Source organism: Antechinus flavipes, chromosome 3 (genome assembly GCF_016432865.1).
Source record: "Antechinus flavipes isolate AdamAnt ecotype Samford, QLD, Australia chromosome 3, AdamAnt_v2, whole genome shotgun sequence".
Lineage (NCBI taxonomy): Eukaryota > Metazoa > Chordata > Mammalia > Dasyuromorphia > Dasyuridae > Antechinus > Antechinus flavipes.
The window spans coordinates 630,510,058-630,531,133 of record NC_067400.1 but is presented as its reverse complement, the minus strand read 5'-3'; the positions used below and the strand labels follow the sequence as shown (position 1 = coordinate 630,531,133).

The following is a 21,076-nucleotide window of genomic DNA, read 5'->3' as shown; positions in this document are numbered from 1 at the left end:
GAAATTGAATGGATGCCCATCAATTGGAGAATGGCTGGGTAAATTGTGGTATATGAATGTTATGGAATATTATTGTTCTGTAAGGAACGACCAGCAGGATGAATACAGAGAGGCTTGGAGAGACTTACATGAACTGATGCTGAGTGAAATGAGCAGAACCAGGAGATCATTATACACTTCAACAACAATATTGTATGAGGATGTATTCTGATGGAAGTGGATTTCTTTGAAAAAGAGACCTAATTGAGTTTCAATTGATAAATGATGGACAAAAGCAGCTACATTCAAAGAAAGAACACTGGGAAATGAATGTGAACTATTTACATTTTTATTTTTCTTCCCAGGTTATCTTTACCTTCTGAATCCAATTCTCCCTGTGCAACAAGAGAACTGTTCGATTCTGCAAACATATATTGTATCTAGGATATACTGCAACATATCTAACATATATAGGACTGCTTGCCATCTAAGGGAGGGGGTGGAGAGAGGGAGGGGAAAAAATCGGAACAGAAGCGAGTGCAAGGAATAATGTTGTAAAAAAATTACCCTGGCATGGATTCTGTCAATATAAAGTTATTATAAAATAAAATAAAATATATATAAAAAATAAATAAATGGGAAAAAAAGAAAAAAATTGACAACAATAAAAGATATTGCAAAATTTATTTATTTGTGTAAAAATAAGAACATGCTTATCATTAGTATACAGATTTCCTTTCCTCTTTAGGGACACAAAGGTACCCCTAAAAATTGTTTTAAAATAAATTCCTTTATATTTTATCAGTAAATGCTGGATTTGTATACCTATTTTATATACAAATATACCTTAAGCCATGTAAAAGTTTCTTGGGCAGAAAATTTAAGAAGTACTGCAGGAGACCTTCCATTTTTAAATAGATTCTGTACCTTTTATCTCCGGCATGATTTTCCCAAAGTACAGTCAAGTATGAGCTCTAGAGGAAAATCTTCCCACAACTGCTGAATGAACCTTCATTCTACTATGAGAGAAGTTGTATTTTGATCACACTCCTTCAGAAAAAAGCACAATCCCAGGAGCACATTTGTGAGAAACTTTTCTCTACAATGAATTCACTGGCAGAAAGTAAGAGAGAATCTCTAGCTAAAAGCCTTCCCACACTGAAGTGATAGGGAACTCCTCAGATTGATTTCTCTAATACTGAAGATGCTCTAAAATTCATGTAAATGATATTCTTTATTCATGACAGTGATGAGATTAATATCTAATATGAATTCTGAGATGGGAAATAAGAGATGCTTCTTGCCTGAAGGCATTACTACTTGATAACATGCATACGGTTCTTCTCTAGTATAAAACCTCTTCAAAGTAGTAACTAAAAGCTCAGTTTGTCTCAAGTATGAGTTCTCTGTTGCTTCCCAAGAGTGGAGTTCAGTGTGAAACCATTCCACATGGATAACAGTTATAAAGTTCCCCCTCAGTGTGGACTTCTAGAAGTCCAGCAATGCTGCAGCTCTGTCTGGGAGTCTTTCCACACTGATGACATTCCTAAGTTTTCATCCGATTGTGAATTCTCTGATGTAAAGCAAGATTGAAGCTGGATCTGAAAGCCTTTCCACACTGACTGCACTCATAAGGCTTCTCTCCAGTGTGGATTTTCTGATGTGCATAAAGATTAGAGCTGTTGGTGAAAGCTTTCTCACACTGATTACACACAAAAGGCTTCTCTCCAGTGTGGATTCTCTGATGTTTGGCAAGACTGGACCTCTGTGTGAAAGCCTTTCCACACTGACTACAATCAAAAAGGTTCTCTCCAGTGTGGATTCTCTGATGGACAGCAAGGCGGTAAGGTGATGTGAAAGCCTTTCCACACTGACTACAGTCACAAAGCTTCTCTCCAGTATGGATTTTCTGATGTGCATAAAGATTAGAACTATTGGTGAAAGCCTTTCCACAATGATTACAAACAAAAGGTTTCTCTCCAGTATGGATTCTCTGATGTTTGTTAAGACTGGACCTCTGTGTGAAAGCCTTTCCACACTGATTACAATCAAAAAGATTCTCTCCAGTGTGGATTCTCTGATGGACAGCAAGGCGGTAAGGCAATGTAAAAGCCTTTCCACATTGACTACAGTCATAAGGCTTCTCTCCAGTGTGGATTTTCTGATGTGCATAAAGATTAGAGCTATTGGTGAAAGCCTTTTCACAATGATTACAAACAAAAGGTTTTTCTCCAGTGTGGATTCTCTGATGTTTAGCAAGACTGGATTTCCATCTGAAAGTCTTTCCACACTGATTGCAATAAAAAAGGTTCTGATGTGCAGCAAGATGGAAAGGGAATGTGAAAGCCTTTCTACTTTGACTACATTCATAACGGTCGTCTCCAGTGTGGATTTTCTGATGTGCATTAAGATTAGAGCTATTTGTGAAAGCCTTTCCACAGCAATTACAAACAAAAGGTTTCTCTCCAGTGTGGACTCTCTGATGTTTAACAAGACTGGACTTCCAGGTGAATGCCTTTCCACACTGATTACAATTAAAAAGTTTCTCTCCAGTATGGATTCTCTGATGCTTAACAAGACTGGACCTCCATGTAAAAGCCTTTCCACATTGATTACAATAAAAAAGGTTCTCTTCAGTGTGGATTCTGTGACATCTAGAAGTCTTCTGGGACTGAAAGGGCTCTACTTCTTCAGTGAAACACTGGCTATATTCAATGTCCTGAAAACAATCAGTCTCTGAAAAAATTTTCTTACAATGGTTAAGGGTTGAAGACCGTCCAAATCTCTTTCCAATTTCAATAAGTTGACATTCACTCTTTGGATGTTGATCTGCCTTGATGTTAGAACCATGGATTTCTTTCAACTTGAAGTCATAGGGACCATCACTCAGGACTCTCTGCAAGTTACATTCTTCAACAAAAAGTGTCAATTTGTTAGTCAACTCATTTACTTGGAATCTGGTCTTTCCATCTGAAAAAACAAAACAAAACAAACACACATACACACACACATAGAGACACAAAAATACATGCATTAGAGAAGACTTATGAAGCTCATAACTTTCTCTCTCTGATTCTAATTGTTAAGTTATTTGGGGGGGGGGGGCAGTGGATAAAGCACTGGCCCCAAAGTGAGGAATATCCTGTTCAAATGTGGTCTCAGACACTTCATACCTTCTAGCTGTGTGACCCTGGCAAGTCACTTAAGCCAAAATGCTTCATCATAAAAGAAAAAAATATATTTTCTTAAGTTTTTGAATCTCTTTCCAAGTAATTCACTTTCTTTTCATATTTCCTTGATTTCTTAGTGTTGATTCTATTTATTTTACCAATTTTTGCTCAATGTTTTATTTGATTTTTGAACTCCTTTTTAAGTTTGTCCAATAATTCTTTTGGGGCTTGTGACCATTTAACTTTTCTACTTGAAATAAGAGTGGCTTTTTAAACATCACTTTCTCTTTTTGACTATGGACCCAGATTGTTTCAATCCCCACAATAGCTATTGTATTCAGATTCTTTCTCCTTTGCCACTTCATTTTTATTATTTTTTTTTTTATTTTAAGCCACTTATTATTGTCAGCTCTCTAGTCCTGATTTTGCGGGGAGAATAGCCCAGGCTCCAGGTCCTTCTCACTGTCATTTGCAGAGCTCTATTGGGATCCCAACCCTGGGCCCTCCCCAGTACCCCTGTATCCAGGCCAGGATCCCCAGCCACACTGTTCCGGCACAGACTCCCTCTCCCTTCAGTCTGCAACCACAAAGCTCAGTGGCTCCTGTGCCCAGTGAGTAAGACCAGCGTCTCTGCTCTCTTACAAGTACCCACAGCCAGCAGGGTCCCTGCCTCCCCCTTCCCCCCTCCACCAGCTGTGAGCTGGTTCTTTCTTGACCACAGCCACAGGCTGGGTCTGAGTCTGCTCAGCACAACAGGCCCTGTTCTAGCCATAACCCTGGCCCTTCCTTCCTCCCTTTTCAAGCCCATCACCCACCCCCACAGTCCCAGAGGGGAAAGCTGCCCCAGGGTCTGCTCTTCCTGGACTGAGCAGAAACTCCCTGCAGGTGTTGGCCCTTCATGTGGGCCCAAGCTCCACCCCAGGGGGGTCAGGGCCTCCCCAGGGTCCTGTCCAGGTGTTTCAGCAGCACAAATTCTGGCCTTGAACCCCCTCTGCTGGTCCCAGGTCATGTTCAGATGGTTTATTCTTGTGTTTTTGGCACTCTGGGGAGCCAAGCACCCCCTGCCCTATTCTCCCATCTTACCAGAATCCCCTTCCATGGTTTTTAGAGTGATGTTTTCAGGGAATTTGTCAGACACGTGGCCGGGGAATGAGCAAGGTAACAAGGTCAGCCCCCTGACTGATGGCCACTGACAGAACTTCAGGCCACAAGCCAGGACCCCAGTGGATGGAGAGCTGGTGCTTGAGGATGAGGGTGCACTCAGTGGGCCTTCTGAGATGCTTCAGAGAAGGGATCCCTTCTCTGCCACAGGGGCTACTTTGGGCCTGATGATGAACACCAACAAAAGAGAGGAAACGGTCCTTACCCAGGGACAGCAGGTTCTGGACACTCTCCAGCGTGACCTCCTTGTACAGCTCCTTCTGAGAAGGGTCCAGGAGCCCCCACTCCTCCTCGGTGAAGTCCACAATAATGTCCCTGAACGTCACCAACTCCTAAACCATCAAAAGTCACTTGATTTAGAACCAAAATGGACAATTCATCTTGTCCAACCCTCATCACCTTAGAGGAGGAAACTGAAGAAGGGATGGGATTTGCCTAAAACTCGGAGAACCTTTAGGAGGGTCAGAGCCAAGAGCTGAAAAAGTCAGTAAGAGCCCCAGGGGAATACTGAGGAAAGCATTTTCTATCCGAAGTGATGATTATGTCGGAATAAAAACAAGCTGGAAAAATGTCTTACTAGACTGCTGCTCCCAGTGGAATCAGGGAGAACATCTGTGTCTGTAGAAGGTGTGGAGGAAAGAGAGAACAGATCATGTGAGATTGCTCCTGCCCACGAGTGTCCCCAGTGATGCATTAAGAAGATTCTAGGAAGAGTTTGGGAAGTCCCGTGCATTCGGGTGGGAGTAGGGAGGGGAACCTTAACAGTCATCACTGAGGACAGAACAAAGATGCGCTTTTTTAGGAGTTCCGTTATTTTGGAGCAATTCTTGTGGATCAAGATTTTTGTTCCCTTTTAAAAAAATACATTTTGATTTCTTGTAAAACACCTGATTTTTGTTCTACTTTTAATCTATATTTGGCTTTTAGTTTCCTTTATTTGTATTATTGACGTTTTGAGCAATTGGATAATTAGTGACTATTTTTCCTTAATTTTTAGATTCCCAAGAATTAACATTTTCCTTTTCCCGGGATTCCCTTCATCAGTGCAAACCCTCCCCCTAGGAAGGCCCTCCCTTTCTGGTCCCTCCCACATCACCCGGGTCAGAACAGCGGCTCCCCCGCTCTCTCATTTCCCACCAGAGAAGTCGGAGATGGCTCCTTGTCTCTGGACGAATACAGCAGGTTCCTGTAAAACGGGGCTCAGGGATCGGGCCACAAGCTCCCCGCAAACCCCCCAAATCCCCTTCCGCTTTCCCGCGGGGACCTGCTCCATCTGGGCTGGGGCCGAGACAGCGGCGCTCCCGCGCTCCCGAGGCTCGGCTCAGCCAGCTCCGGCCCCCGGGACAGCGGACTCCCCAGTAACGCCCCCGTTTTGGCGGCCCGCTACAGAGGGTCCCCTTAACACCAAGAGGGGGCCGCACTCACCTGGGACGAGGGGCTCCGGCTGCCGGGGGCCATGTCTTTGGTTCCGGGCTTGGGCGCTCTGCGGGCCGGGCGGGGTATGGAGAGGGGCCCCAGGGAGGGAGGCCGGGGTCTGAGGCTCCTCTGCCCGGGCTGGTGCTGACCTGCCCGGAATGAAAGAGATGTTAGGGCTGGGACAGTGGGGAGAGAATGCTCCCCGGGAGGAGGCCGAGAGATCTCACTTGGGGGGGCAGGGAGACTCTCCCAGGACCCTCAGCATGGACACTAAGGTCTCCTGAACACTGGGGAGAGGCAGCCGCGGGGACATGAGCCACAAGGGATCAAGGTCACAAAGCCTTCTCCCGAACACCTGGGAGGCCAGTGTGACCCTGGCCAAGCCCTCCATCCCTGCCGGCCTCAGTTTCCCCCTCTGTCACGTGGGACCCCGTCTCCCAAAGGCCCCAGGGGGAAAGAGGCCCAGACACTGAGCAGCGCCTCTGTCTCTATCTCACTGTCCTTCAGCCAGGGGTGGGAATTTTCCCCCAGGGCTGCACGTAGAGAGCGCCTGCTGTATACCAGGCTTAGAGCTTCACAGACTCGATCTCATTGGGAGGGAGAAGGGGAGGGGCTGCTCTCCTCCCCTTTTTACTCGGGGGGAAACTGAGGCAAATGGGGCTCAGGCTGGAGTCCTCGCCGCGCCCCCAAATGTCCACAGGCCCTCGGGGCACCCGAGAGCAGCCCCCGCCCGACTGAGGCTCCGGGCCGGGGCGGTCAGTTGGGCTCTGGGAGAGACCCTCAGCAGCCCCTCCCCCCGGCGCAGGGCTGCACAAGCCCCTCCATCTCGCCCGGGCAGGAGAAATCACTCACGGCTCGGGGCCCCGGGGCGGTTCCACAGCCACGCGCAATCACAAGGTGGCTCGCGCCCCCCCGCGGGGCTACTGCACTTTTGCCCAACCTTCTCCGCACGCGCGGCGCCCCCTCGGAACCCGCACGCGCGCGCCCGCTTTCGGGGCCTCGGCCACGCGCCCTGACACTGACAGCTGCGGAGAGGGGGAAGGCGGGGGAGGCCGCGGAGGCCGCGCCTGCGCACACACGCCCTGCTGCCTTCTCGCCTCGCGCCGCGCAGAACTGAAGGAAACGCCCAAAGCAGGAAGCCGCGCCTGAGCCCCGGGACACTCCCAGCATGCCCTGGGACGCGGCGGCGGCGGGAGAGGCGCCGAGGGGGTCCCCGATGTCAGTGGGAGGCATTCTGCCGGGCCACGTGCTCGAGGGTCCCTGGCCGGGGAGGGCTGGTGACGTCATTCTCTTCCTGCTCTGGGCTCCCCCTTCCCCACTCCCTTTTCTACTTCCGGTTCTGGGGTTAGAGTGTGAGCGGCCCCGTGCCCGCCCTCTGACCCCCGGCATTCAGGACACTGCTGGGTACATAGTTGGCGCCCAATGAGTGCTCACGGCTCCTTTAGAAGTGGAGCTGGCCCGTTATTACAGACCGGGAAACTGAGTCAGGGGATGAGAACCGAGTTTTGCTCAAAGTGCTCGAACATGCTGGGACAGACGTCATCATTGGGGGCACAGGGGAGACCCCGGGCATTGGAGGCGTGGGGTGGGAGCAGAATGCTAGGCCTACAGCAGTGGCTTTAGGTTCACATTTGGCTTCAGAGCCCTGGGAGATGTGAGGCCCTTTCTCCCTCCTGTCCCCCCACCTTCCCCCAGCCCGGAGCACCTCAGTGTCTTCCCCTGGATGACTTTGATCCTGGAACCATCCCCTCCCCCACCCCCTCAGTTTTCTCCCCTGGACCGAGTGGGATTCTGGAGCGTACTCTCCACCCTCCCCATCTGTGCCTCAGTGTCCCCCCCTGGATGACAGGTGACCCTGAAGCAGTCCCCTGTGCCTCAGGCTGTACAGCTCGGGTAATCCCAGCGCCTGCTCCCCCCTCAGCCTCGTGCGGGAATCCAAGGAGGTCATGGCCGAGCTCTCAGTCCTGGCCCGGGGACCCAGGAGCTGCCCTTTGAACCTTAGTGGTCATTCTTGGGAGCTTTTGTTAAATCTGGCTCTTGCTCTCACACCTCTTGGTTTACAGGAACCTCCCCAATTGGAACCGTCTCCCCCAGAACGTCCCTCACAGCCTTGGACATCCCTAGGAAAGGAATCAGAGGAAGGTTCCCAAGGTCCCGACTCCCTGGCTACTGGAAATCTGCTTCCTCCAGGAGCTTCTTTAGCCACCACTGGATCCCCCGACAGCCCCCTCCCCAACAGTGAGCCCCCTCACTCATTCGCCAAACCCAGTTCCCTCCAGTGCTGAAGCTTTCCCTATCACTTGGTCACTTCCAAACAGACCCAGCTCCCACCTTTAAGGAAACCTTCCTTGAACCCTCCCCACCCTCGGAGCCATCCTTCCATCTCAGCCCTTTTCCCAGCCAAACTCCCTGAAGCAGGTGGCTGAACTTTGTCCCTTCCTCTGGCACCGGCTCCTTAACTGGCTCAGTTCTTGTGCTAGTGGTCAGTCTTCTGGACCTCGAGTCCTTCTGACAGTGACGCTCCGGATCCTTCCTAAGGTCTACACATGTTGCATAAGGACCAGTTTTCAGAGTGTTTTTCCTTTAGGGCTGATCCAGCTAGAGAGGGTCAGACATCACAGTGTCCTAAGAGGAGAACACAAGTGACTGACAACAAAACCACATCGTTTACTTTAGAACAAACTCGATTCCATCAGAACTACATTTACAGGGACCGATTGGTCTATTCTCTCAGTTTTCCCAAGACCTAATTTCTGCCAGGACATCACAATATCGACTGGGTAACCTACTCCAAGGTTTTCTTGTGGCAGACTTTCTGCTCAGGAGGGTCTGAGTCCCAGAGTACAGAGGCTGGGAGGGAATGGACAGGTGAGGGAGGACGAGGTCTCAGGAAACTAGAGGTTTAAATTTTGATCCAAATACAATTGGAGCCCTAAAGTGGAACTGAGTGGACTAGAAGCAGGTCCAGAAAGAAGAAGGGACATCAATAGGGTCATAGCCTTCTAATTCCAGCTCATGATGACCAGGAATGGGGCACAGAGGACCTCATACATGTTCTCAGAAAGACTTGCTTCACTGATGCCCATGAGGTCTCTTCTGCTTTCCACATGGCCCTCCTTTCTGAGCCACCTGCCTTGGCCTCTTCCTCCTAGGAGGCCTCTGGTTGGAATCAGCCTCCCTTTTAGTTGAGAGGATTGTCTCCTAGAAACGGTTGTCTGTGCTTGCACTCCCCAGGTAGGTCTGAGCCTGGAGATCAGATGGCTGACCTGTGCTCTCCCTGACTCCTCTTCATAGAACCAGAAGTAGCCTTGGGTGCCATTGTCATGCAGTATCACTCCTGCTTCCCTCAGCTCTCTAAGGCTTCCAGAGGCCCTGCTCTCCTGACTGGGGAGACTTCTCCATTGGCCCAACCCTTATGCCCATACTGCTGCTCTCTGGCCATTGTGTCTCCCAGTACCTTTCCTCCTTGTACTCTGGAGATCATTATCAACTTTTGGACTCACATCCCCTCACTCTTATCACTGAGCCTGTCCTACCTAGCAAGAAGGTAATGATTTTCCAAATAGAATTTCTGAAGAAATATACCTGACTCCAATTGATGCTGGATCAACATACTCAAGGTCCCCTTCAGTACCATTTTTTTCCCTTACTAAAGTAGTCTATATGTATTTTTAAAATTTCAATGGTATTTTTTTCTAATTACAAGTAAATGTACTTCTCAATATTATTTCGTGTAAGATTTGGAATTTCAATTTTGTTTCTCCCTTCCTTTCTTACTTCCACCACCCCAAGATAGGAAGTTATCTAATGTAGGTCATACATGTACAATCATTTAAAAATATTTTATTTTTACAATTACACGTCAAGATAGTCTTCAAGATTCATTTTTGTATTGTTTTGACTTCCAATTACATGTAAAGACAATTTTGAACTTTCATTCTTTGAAGAGTAATAAATACCAATTAATTGGGGAATGGCTGAAGAAATCAGAATCTATGAATACCATATATTATTATTATTATTATTATTTTTGCTGAGGTAATTGGGGTTAAATGACTTGCCCAGGGCCAGACAGCTAGGAAGCGTTAAGCGTGTGAAGCCAGACTTGAACTCAGATCCTCCTGACTTCAGGGCTGGAGCTCTATCCACTGTATCACTTAGCTGCCCTAATATCATATGTTACTGAAGAGAGATGACAAAAATATGATTACAGAGAAAAATTATTATATATATAAGCATGTTTGCATTGGACAGAATTAGGGAGGTATAATGAGGTCTCTTTTTTTGGGAGGTCTAAAGGACTGAGCTGTTGCACAAAGCTTCTGTGGTTCTTGACCCCAGAGGGGATCAAATAACTAAATGTGGGGGCTTAAAAATTTGGCAACAGTAAAAGGTATAGCAAGATTTAATTCTTTGTGTAAAAATAAAAAAGCACATGCATGTCATTAAATAGGAAAATTTGCTTTCCTCTTTCATAAATAGTAAAACAAATGTATCCCTAAAAGTTGTTTAAAAATAAATTCCTTTATATTTTTTCTCAGTAAATGTTTGATCTGTATACCTATTTTATATAAAAATATACCCGGGGACAAGCAAAAATTTCTTGGGCAAAAAGGATAGAGTTTAAGAAGTCCTATAGGAGGCCTTCCATTGTTAAATAGATTCCCTGTAATATTATTGTTCTGTAAGAAATGACCAGCAGGATGAATATAGAGAGGCTTGGAGAGACTTACATGAACTGATGCTAAGTGAAATAAGCAGAACTAGGAGACCCTTATATACTTTAACAACGATAATGCATGAGGATGTATTCTGATGGAAGTGGATTTCTTTGACAAAGAGACCTAACTGAGTTTCAATTGATAAATGATGGACAGAAGCAGCTACACCCAAAGAAAGAACACTGGGAAATGAATGTGAACTATCTGCGTTTTTGTTTTTCTTCCCGGGTTATTTTTACCTCCTGAATCCAATTCTCCCTGTGCAACAAGAGAACTGTTCGGTTCTGCAAACATATATTGTATATAGGATATACTGCAACATATCTAACATATATAAGACTGGTTGCCATCTAGGAGAGGGGATGGAGGGAGGGAGGGGAAAAATCGGAACAGAAATGAGTGCAAGGGATAATGTTGTAAAAAAGAAAATTACCCTGGCATGGATTATGTCAATATAAAGTTATTATAAAATAAAATAAAATATATAATAAAAATAAATAAATAAATAGATTCCCTGTGTTTTATCTGTGGCATGATATCCCCAAAGTACAGTCAAGTATGAACCCTAGAGGAAAACCTTCGCACAACTGTATCGACCTTCTTTTTTTTTCCTCTAGTAAATTTACTTATTCTTAATATGCATTACTTTATGAATCATGTTGGAAGAGAAAAATCAGAGCAAAAGGGAAAAACCATTGGACAGAAAAAAAGGAGTGAAAACAGCATGAGTTAATTTACATTCAGTCTCCTTAGTTCTTTTTCTGGATGCAGACAGCATTTTCTGTCCAAAGTCTATTGAGATTGCTAGGATCACTAAACCACTGAGAAGAACTGTTTTTCATAGTAGATCATCGCACATTCTTGCTGTTATTGTGTACAATGTGTGTCTGGTTCTGCTTCTTTCACTCAGCATCATTTCGTGTAAATCTCTCCAGGCTCAGCTTGTTCTAAAATCAGCTTGTTCATCATTTTTTTAAAAGAATATTTCATTTCTTCATATACCACAACTTATTCTGCCATTTCCCAACTGATGGGCATCTACTCATTTTCCAATTCTTGCTGAATCAACCTTCATTCCAGTATGATTGAAGTTGTCTACTGATCATCCCTCTTCAGAAAAAAACGAAGTCCCAGGAGCATATTTACAGGCAACACTTTTCTCTACAATGAATTCCCTGGCAGAAAGTAAGAGAGAACTTTAGCTAAAAGCTTTCCACACTGAAACCATAGGGAACTCCTCAGATTGATTTCTCTAATACTGAAGATGCTCTGAAATTCATGTAAATGACTTTCCTTATTCTTAACAGTGATGAGATTAATATCTAACATGATTCTGAGATGGGAAATAAGACAGGATTCTTGTCTGAAGGCATTACCACCTTGATAACATGCATACGGTTCTTCTCTAGTGTAATACCTCTTCAAAGAGGTAATTAAAAGCTCAGTTTGTCTCAAATATGAATTTTCTGTTGCTTCCCAAGAGTGGAGTTCAGTGTGAAACCATTCCACATTGATGACAGTTATAATGTTTCTCTTCAGTGTGGACTTCTTGAAGTCCAGTAATGCTGCAGCTCTGTCAGAGAGCCTAAGTTTTCACCCGATTGTGAATTCTCTGATGTAAAGCAAGATTGAAACTGGATCTGAAAGCCTTTCCACAATGACTACACTCATAAGGCTTTTCTCCAGTGTGGATTTTCTGATGTGCATAAAGATTAGAGCTGCTGGCAAAAGCCTTTCCACAATGATTACACACAAAAGGTTTTTCTCCAGTGTGGACTCTCTGATGTTTAGCAAGAAGGGACCTCTGTGTGAAAGCTTTTCCACACTGACTACAGTCGTAAAGCTTCTCTCCAGTGTGGATTTTCTGATGTGCATAAAGATTAGAGCTACTGGTGAAAGCCTTTTCACAATGATTACAAACAAAAGGTTTCTCTCCAGTGTGGATTCTCTGATGTTTGGCAAGACTTGACCTCTCTGTGAAAGCCTTTCCACATTGATTACAATAAAAAAGATTCTCTCCAGTGTGGATTCTCTGATGGACAGCAAGACGGGACTTCTGTGTGAAAGCCTTCCCACACTGATTGCAATCAAAAAGCTTCTCTCCAGTGTGGATTTTCTGATGTGCATAAAGATTAGAGCTACTGGTGAAAGCTTTTTCACAATGATTACAAACAAAAGGTTTCTCTCCTGTGTGGATTCTCTGATGTTTGGCGAGACTGGACCTCTGTGTGAAAGCCTTTCCACACTGATTACACACAAAAGGTTTCTCTCCAGTGTGGACTCTCTGATGCTTGGCCAGATTATACCTCTGTGTGAAAGCCTTCCCACACTGATTGCAATCAAAAAGATTCTCTCCAGTGTGGATTCTCTGATGGACAGCAAGACGGGATCTCTGTGTGAAAGCCTTTCCACACTGACTACAATCATAAAACTTCTCTCCAGTGTGGATTTTCTGATGTGCATAAAGATTAGAGCTACTAGTGAAAGCCTTTCCACACTGATTACAAACATAAGGTTTCTCTCCAGTATGGACTCTCTGATGTTTAGCAAGACTGGACTTCCATCTGAAAGCCTTTCCACACAGATTGCAATAAAAAAGGTTTTGATGTACAGCAAGGTGGAAAGGGAATGTAAAAACCTTTCCACTTGGACTACATTCATAAGGTTCCTCTCCAGTGTGGATTTTCTGATGAGCATTAAGATTAGAGCTATTTGAGAAAGCCTTTCCACAGCAATTACAAACAAAAGGTTTCTCTCCAGTGTGGACTCTCTGATGTTTAACAAGACTGGACTTCCAGGTGAATGCCTTTCCACACTGATTACAATTAAAAAGTTTCTCTCCAGTGTGGATTCTCTGATGCTTAACAAGACTGGACCTCCGTGTGAAAGCCTTTCCACACTGATTACAATAAATCAGGTTCTCTCCAGTGTGGATTTTCTGATGTAAGGCAAGTTGGAAAGGGAATGTGAAAGCCTTTCCACATTGACTACATTCATAAGGCTTCTCTCCAGTATGACTTTTCTGATGCGTATTGAGATTAGAGGTATTGGTGAAAGCCTTTCCACATGGATTACAAACAAAAGGTTTCTCTCCAATGTGGATTTTCTCATGTCTAGGAGTCTCCTGGGACTGAACGGGCTCTACTTCTTCAGTGAAACATTTGCTATATCCATTGTCCTGAAGACAACCAGTCTCTGAGGAAATGTTCTTACAAAAGTTGAGGGTTGAAGACTGTCCAAATCTCTTTCTAATTTCAATAAGTTGACATTCACTCTTTGGATGTTGATCTGCCTTGATATTAGCACCATAGATTTCTTTCAACTTGAAGTTACAAAAACCATCACTCATGACTCTCTGCAAGTCACATTCTTCCACAAAAATTCCTAGCTTTCTAGTCAATTCATTTACTTGGAATCTGGTCTCTCCATCTGAAAAAACAAAACAAAACAATCAAATACACATACACACATATAGACACATAAATACATGTATTACTGAAGACTTATGAGTCTCATAACTTTTCCTTTCTGATTCTAATTTTTAAATTTCATTTTATTTTTTATTAGAGCTTTTTATTGAAAAAATATATGCACGGGTAATTTTCCAACATTGACCTTTGCAAAAACTTCTGTTCCAACTTTTCCCTTCCTTCCCTCTACCCCTTCCCCTAGATGGCAGGTATTGCCATACATGTTAAATATGTTAAAATATACATTAAATACAATATGTATTTACACATTATTAAGTACAATATGTAAATATGTGTATACATACTTATACAGTTATCTTGCTACACACAAAAAAATAAGATTTAGAAATATGGTAAAAATAACCTGAGAAGGAAAACAAAAATGGAAGCGGACAATAACAAAAGAAGTGAAAATGCTATGTTGTAATGCACACTCATTTCCCATTGTTCTTTCGCTGGGTGTAGCTAATTTTGTTCATTACTGATCAGTTGGAACTGATTTGGATCCTTTCATTGTTGAAGAGAGCCGTGTCTAATTGTTAAGAAGTTATTTTTGGGGGGGAGTGGATAAAGCACAGACCCTGAAGAGGAATATCCAGTTCAAATGTGGCCTCAGACAGTTCATCCTTACTAGGTGTGTGACCCTGACAAGTTAAGCCCAAATGCTTCACACAAAAAAAGAAAAAAAGTTATTTTCTTAACTTTTGAATCTCTTTTTCTAATTGGTTGACTCTCTTTTCATATTCATCTTGATTTTCTTGTGTTGATCCTATTTATTTTACCTTTTTTTGCTACATTTTTTATTTTATTTTTAAACTCCCTTTTAATTTTGTTCAATAATTCTTTTAGTGCTTGTGACCATTTAATATTTCTCTTTGAAATAAGAGCGGCTTTTTAAACATCACTTTCTCTTTTTGACTATGGACTCAGATTGTCTCAATCCCCACAGTAGCTATTACATTCAGGTTCTTTCTCCTTTGCCACCTCATTTTTATTTTTGTTTATTTTAAGCCACTTATTATTAATGTCAGCTCTCTAGTCCTGATTTTGGGGGGAGAATAGCCCGGGCTCCAGGTCCTTCTCACTGTCATTTGCAGAGCTCTCTCAGGGCCCTAACCCTGGGCTCTCCCCAGTACCCCTGTATCCAGGGCAGGCTCCCCAGCCACACTGTTCCAGCACAGGCTCTGTCTCCCTTTGGTCTGCAGCCACAAACCTCAGTGGCTCCTGTGCCCAGTGAGTGTGACCAGGGTCTCTGCTCTCTTACAAGTGCCCACAGCCAGCAGGGTCCCTGCCTCCTCCCCCCCTCCACCAGCTGTGAGCTGGTTCTTTCTTGACCACAGCCACAGGCTGGGTCTGAGTCTGCTCAGCACAACAGGCCCTGTTCTAGCCATAACCCCGGGGCCTTCCTTCCTCCCTTTTCAAGCCCATCACCCACCGCCACAGTCCCAGAGGGGAAAGCTGCTCCAGGGTCTGCTCTTCCTGGACTGAGCAGAATCTCCCTGCAGGTGTTGGCTCTTCATGTGGGCCCAAGCTCCACCCCAGGGGGGTCAGGGCCTCCCCAGGGTCCTGTCCAGGTGTTTCAGCAGCACAAATTCTGGCCTTGAACCCTCTCTGCTGGTCCCAGGTCACATTCAGATGATTTTTTCTTGTGTTTTTGGCACTCTGGGGAGCCAAGCACCCCCTGCCGTATTCTTCCATCTTACCAGAATCCCCTGCCATGGTTTTTAGAGTGATGTTTTCAGGGAATTTGTCAGACACCTGGCCTGGGGATGAGCAAGGTAACAAGGTCAGCCCCCTGACTGATGGCCACTGACAGAACTTCAGGCCACAAGCCAGGACCCCAGTGGATGGAGAGCTGGTGCTTGAGGATGAGGGTGCACTCAGTGGGCCTTCTGAGATGCTTCAGAGAAGGGATCCCTTCTCTGCCACAGGGGCTACTTTGGGCCTGATGATGAACACCAACAAAAGACAGGAAATGGTCCTTACCCAGGGACAGCAGGTTCTGGACACTCTCCAGCGTGACCTCCTTGTACAGCTCCTTCTGAGAAGGGTCCAGGAGCCCCCACTCCTCCTCGGTGAAGTCCACAATAATGTCCCTGAACGTCACCAACTCCTAAACCATCAAAAGTCACTTGATTTAGAACCAAAAGGGACAATTCATCTTGTCCAACTCTCATCATCTTAGAGGAAGAAACTGAAGAAGGGATGGGATTTGCCTAAAACTCAGAGAACCTTTAGGAGCGTCAGAGCCAAGAGCTGAAAAAGTCAGTAAGAGCCCCAGGGGAATACTGAGGAAAGCATTTTCTATCCGAAGTGATGATTATGTCGGAATAAAAAAAGCTGGAAAAATGTCTTACTAGACTGCTACTCCCGGTGGAATTAGAGAGAACATCTGTGTCTATAGAAGGTGTGGAGGAAAGAGAGAACAGATCATGTGAGATTGCTCCTGCCCACGAGTGTCCCCAGTGATGCATTAAGAAGATTCTAGGAAGAGTTTGGGAAGTCCTGTGCATTCGGGGTGGGAGTAGGGAGGGGAACCTTAACAGTCATCACTGAGGACAGAACAAAGATGCGCTTTTTTAGGAGTTCCGTTATTTTGCAGCAATTCTAGCTCGTTATTATAGATCAAAATCTGTTCCCTTTTTTAAAAATACATTTTGATTTCTTGTTAAAACATCTGATTTATGCTCTATTTTAATCGATATTTCATTTTTTTTGGTTTCCTTTATTTGTATTATTGACGTTTTGAGCAATTGGATAATTAGTGACTATTTTTCCTTAATTTTTAGATTCCCAAGAATTAACATTTTCCTTTTCCCGGGATTCCCTTCATCAGTGCAAACCCTCCCTGTAGGAAGGCCCTCCCTTTCTGGTCCCTCCCACATCCCGGGGGTCAGAACAGCCGCTCCCCGGCTCTCTCATTTCCCACCAGAGAAGTCGGAGATGGCTCCTTGTCTCTGGACGAATACAGCAGGTTCCTGTAAAACGGGGCTCAGGGATCGGGCCACAAGCTCCCCGCAAACCCCCCAAATCCCCTTCCGCTTTCCCGCGGGGACCGGCTCCATGCCGCAGGCGCAGGGAGAGAGCCGGGCTGGGGCCGAGACAGCGGCGCTCCCGCGCTCCCTAGGCTCGGCTCAGCCAGCTCCGGCCCCCGGGACAGCGGACTCCCCAGTAACGGCCCCGTTTTGGCGGCCCGCTACAGAGGGTCCCCTTAACACCAAGAGGGGGCCGCACTCACCTGGGACGAGGGGCTCCGGCTGCCGGGGGCCATGTCTCTGGTTCCGGGCTTGGGCGCTCTGCCGGCCGGCGGGGGAGGGAGAGGGGCCCCAGGGAGGGAGGCCGGGGTCTGAGGCTTCTCTGCCCGGGCTGGTGCTGACCTGCCCGGAATGAAAGAGAGATCTCTACCCCTGGAGGAAACAGAGAGAGAGAGAGAGATCTGAGCTCAGAGGAGGAGGCTGAGAGATCTCAGAGAGAAGGAGGGAGAGAGATCTCAGAGAGAAGGAGGGAGAGAGATCTCAGAGAGAAGGAGGGAGAGAGATCTCAGGTCAGAGAGAAGGAGGCAGAGAAATCTGAGACAGGAGGCAGAGAGATCTCAGGGAGAAGGAGGCAGAGAGATCTCAGGGAGGAGGAGGCTGTAATGTTGGGACAGGCTTTCTGAGGGCCTCTGAACTGGGCCTTGGTGTCAGCGGAATTATCACCAAGAGAATAGTCGGGAATAAAATCCAAAGTCTTCATTGTCTCCTTGGGTCTCCCGGGGCCCAGCAGTCTCAGTCTGTCAGCCCGGCTCCAGCCTCTTCCATCCAGCAGGCGCCACATCTCAGTCTCTGGCTTCCCTCTGACTCTGACCTCTTACTCTATTGAAATTACTTCAATTCATTATACAGAGACTAAGCCCATCATTATCTCACCAAAGAACCATTATCTCATCCAGGCCACTGAGTTCAATTAATATCTTATTGTAAGGTTACAGCCATCATATTGAGGCTTAAGTACATCTTTACAGCCATCATATTGAGGCTTAAGTACATCTTTCCGGAGTCCTTGCCCTCTCCTGAGGCTGAGAGACCTGAGAGAAGGAGGCCGAGAGATCTCAGGGAGAAGGAGGCCGAGAGATCTCAGAGAGGAGGAGGCCGAGAGATCTCAGGGAGAAGGAGGCCGAGAGATCTCACTTGGGGGGGCAGGGAGACTCTCCCAGGACCCTCAGCATGGACACTAAGGTCTCCTGAACACTGGGGAGAGGCAGCCGCGGGGACATGAGCCACAAGGGATCAAGGTCACAAAGGCTTCTCCCGAATCCCTGGGAGGCCAGTGTGACCCTGGCCAAGCCCTCCATCCCTGCCGGCCTCAGTTTCCCCCTCTGTCACGTGGGACCCCGTCTCCCAAAGGCCCCAGGGGGGAAAGAGGCCCAGACACTGAGCAGCACCTCTGTCTCTATCTCACTGTCCTTCAGCCAGGGGTGGGAATTTTCCCTCAGGGCTGCACGTAGAGAGCGCCTGCTGTATACCAGGCCCTGGACTTAGAGCTTCACAGACTCGGTCTCATTGGGAGGGAGAAGGGGAGGGGCTGCTCTCCTCCCCTTTTTACCCGGGGGGAAACTGGGGCAAATGGGGCTCAGGCTGGCGTCCTCGCCGCTCCCCCAAATGTCCACAGGCCCTCGGGGCACCCGAGAGCAGCCCCCGCCCGACTGAGGCTCCGGGCCGGGGCGGTCAGTTGGGCTCTGGGAGAGACCCTCAGCAGCCCCTCCCCCCGGCGCAGGGCTGCACAAGCCCCTCCATCTCGCCCGGGCAGGAGAAATCACTCACGGCTCGCGCCCCCCCGCGGGGCTACTGCACTTTTGCCCAACCTTCTCCGCACGCGCGGCGCCCCCTCGGAAGCCGCACGCGCGCGCCCGCTTTCGGGGCCTCGGCCACGCGCCCTGACACTGACAGCTGCGGAGAGGGGGAAGGCGGGGGAGGCCGCGGAGGCCGCGCCTGCGCACACACGCCCTGCTGCCTTCTCGCCTCGCGCCGCGCAGAACTGAAGGAAACGCCCAAAGCAGGAAGCCGCGCCTGAGCCCCGGGACACTCCCAGCATGCCCTGGGACGCGGCGGCGGCGGGAGGGGCGCCGAGGGGGTCCCCGATGTCAGTGGGAGGCATTCTGCCTGGCCACGTGCTCGAGGGTCCCTGGCCGGGGAGGGCTGGTGACGTCATTCTCTTCCTGCTCTGGGCTCCCCCTTCCCCATTCCCTTTTCTACTTCCGGTTCTGGGGTTAGAGTGTGAGCGGCCCCGTGCCCGCCCTCTGACCCCCGGCATTCAGGACACTGCTGGGTACATAGTTGGCGCCCAATGAGTGCTCACGGCTCCCTTAGAAGTGGAGCTGGCCCGTTATTACAGACCGGGAAACTGAGTCAGGGGATGAGAACCGAGTTTTGCTCAAAGTGCTCGAACATGCTGGGACAGACCTCATCATTGGGGGCACAGGGGAGCCCCCGAGCATTGGAGGCGTGGGGTGGGAGCAGAATGCTAGGCCTACAGCCAGTGGCTTTAGGTTCCCATTTGGCTTCAGAGCCCTGGGAGATGTGAGGCCCTTTCTCCCTCCTGTCCCCCCCACCCCCCAGCCCGGAGCACCTCAGTGTCTTCCCCTGGATGACTTTGATCCTGGAACCATCCCCTCCCCCACCCCCTCAGTTTTCTCCCCTGGACCGAGTGGGATTCTGGAGCGTACTCTCCACCCTCCCCAACTGTGCCTTAGTGTCCCCCCCTGGATGACAGGTGACCCTGAAGCAGTCCCTTGTGCCTCAGGTTGCTCCTCTGTAAAATGCAGATAATCCCAGCGCCCTCTCAGCCACATGGTGGGGATCCAAGGAGGTCATGGCCGAGCTCTCAGTCCTGGCCCGGGCACCCAGGAGCTGCCCTTTGAACCTTAGTGGTCATTCTTGGGAGCATTTGTTAAATCTGGCTCTGGCTCTCACACCTCTTGGTTTACAGGAACCTCCCCAACTGCAACCGTCTCCCCCAGAATGTGAGCCCTTCCTCCCTGACAGCCTTGGACATCGCTGGGAAAGGAATCAGAGGAAGGTGCCCAAGGTCCCGACTCCTTGGCTACTGGAAATCTGCTTCCTCCTACGCAACAAGAGAACTGTTCGGTTCTGCAAACATATATTGTATCTAGGATATACTGCAACATATCCAACATATAAAGGACTGCTTGCCATCTAGGGGAGGGGGTAGGGAGGGAAAAAAAAATCGGAACAGAAACGAGTGTCAATATAATGTAATTATTAAATAAAAAATTAAAAAAAAAAAAAAAGAAATCTGCTTCCTCCAGGAACCACTGGATCCCCCGACAGCCCCCTCCCCAACAGTGAGCCCCCTCACTCATTCGCCAAACCCAGCTCCCTCCAGTGCTGAAGCTTTCCCTCCCAGTTGGTCACCTCCAAACAGACCCAGCTCCCACCTTTAAGGAAACCTTCCTTGAACCCTCCCCACCCTTGGAGCCATCATTCCATCTCAGCCCTTTTCCCAGCCAAACTCCCTGAAGCAGGTGGCTGAACTTTGTCCCTTCCTCTGGCACCGGCTCCTTAACTGGCTCGTTCTTGTGCTAGTGTTCAGTCTTCTGGACCTCAGAGTCCTTCTGACAGTGACGCTCCGGATCCTTCCTAATGTCTACACATGTTGCATAAGGACCAGTTTTCAGAGTGTTTTTCCTTTAGGGCTGATCCAGTTATAGAGGGTCAAACATCACAGTGTCCTAAGAGGAGAACACAAGTGACTGACAACAAAACCTCATCGTTTACTTTAGAACAAACTCGGTTCCATCAAAACTACATTTACAGGCACCGATTGGTCTATTCTCTCAGTTTTCCCAAGATCTAATTTCTGCCAGGACATCACAATATCGACTGGGTAACCTACTCCAAGGTTTTCTTGTGGCAGACTTTCTGCTCAGGAGGGTCTGAGTCCCAGAGTACAGAGGCTGGGAGGGGATGGACAGGTGAGGGAGGACGAGGTCTCAGGAAACTAGAGGTTTAAATTTTGATCCAAATACAATTGGAGCCCTAAAGTGGAACTGAGTGGAGTAGAAGGGGCATTCTAATTCTAGCTCATGATGACCAGGACTGTGGCACAGAGGCCCTCAGACCTTCTCAGAAAGACTTGCTTCACTGATGCCCATGAGGTC

General features: G+C 47.5%; 4 protein-coding genes across 8 annotated transcripts in view; all 4 read right to left on the bottom strand.

The window, feature by feature from the left end:
- LOC127556769 (zinc finger protein 665-like) overlaps positions 1 to 16,038 on the bottom strand; it is a 572,139-nt gene extending 556,101 nt beyond the window's left edge. Inside the window, exon 1 of one of the 2 annotated variants that reach the window (XM_051990188.1) lies at positions 15,941 to 16,038. The gene's annotated coding sequence lies outside the window, so the exon portion shown is untranslated. Of the gene's footprint in view, positions 1 to 4,552; positions 4,651 to 15,940 lie in introns of those variants that run through there. The other variant, XM_051990189.1, reaches the window with a different exon arrangement.
- Positions 1 to 16,038, bottom strand: part of LOC127556765 (zinc finger protein ZFP2-like) — a 217,840-nt gene extending 201,802 nt beyond the window's left edge. Inside the window, exon 1 of one of the 2 annotated variants that reach the window (XM_051990178.1) lies at positions 15,941 to 16,038. The gene's annotated coding sequence lies outside the window, so the exon portion shown is untranslated. Of the gene's footprint in view, positions 1 to 4,552; positions 4,651 to 15,940 lie in introns of those variants that run through there. The other variant, XM_051990179.1, reaches the window with a different exon arrangement.
- Positions 1 to 19,053, bottom strand: part of LOC127557668 (zinc finger protein 436-like) — a 134,937-nt gene extending 115,884 nt beyond the window's left edge. The window contains exons 1-4 of the mRNA XM_051990978.1: positions 18,761 to 19,053; positions 17,156 to 17,294; positions 15,904 to 16,030; positions 1,995 to 2,949 (exon numbers count right to left, since the gene is read on the bottom strand). Coding sequence (XP_051846938.1) covers positions 1,995 to 2,949; positions 15,904 to 16,030; positions 17,156 to 17,294; positions 18,761 to 19,053 — 1,514 coding nt within the window. The remainder of the gene's footprint in view (positions 1 to 1,994; positions 2,950 to 15,903; positions 16,031 to 17,155; positions 17,295 to 18,760) is intronic.
- The window catches only part of LOC127556768 (zinc finger protein 883-like), a 116,502-nt gene extending 96,371 nt beyond the window's left edge, over positions 1 to 20,131 (bottom strand). Inside the window, exons 1-2 of one of the 3 annotated variants that reach the window (XM_051990184.1) lie at positions 19,889 to 20,131; positions 6,579 to 7,793 (exon numbers count right to left, since the gene is read on the bottom strand). Coding sequence is in view for 1 of the 3 variants with exons in the window: in XM_051990186.1 (XP_051846146.1) it covers positions 5,732 to 5,875; positions 6,579 to 7,115 (681 nt within the window). In the remaining 2 variants the exon portion in view is untranslated. Of the gene's footprint in view, positions 1 to 5,411; positions 5,876 to 6,578; positions 9,504 to 17,294; positions 17,915 to 19,888 lie in introns of those variants that run through there. The other 2 variants (XM_051990186.1, XM_051990185.1) reach the window with 2 other exon arrangements.
- Positions 20,132 to 21,076: the final 945 nt, after the last annotated feature.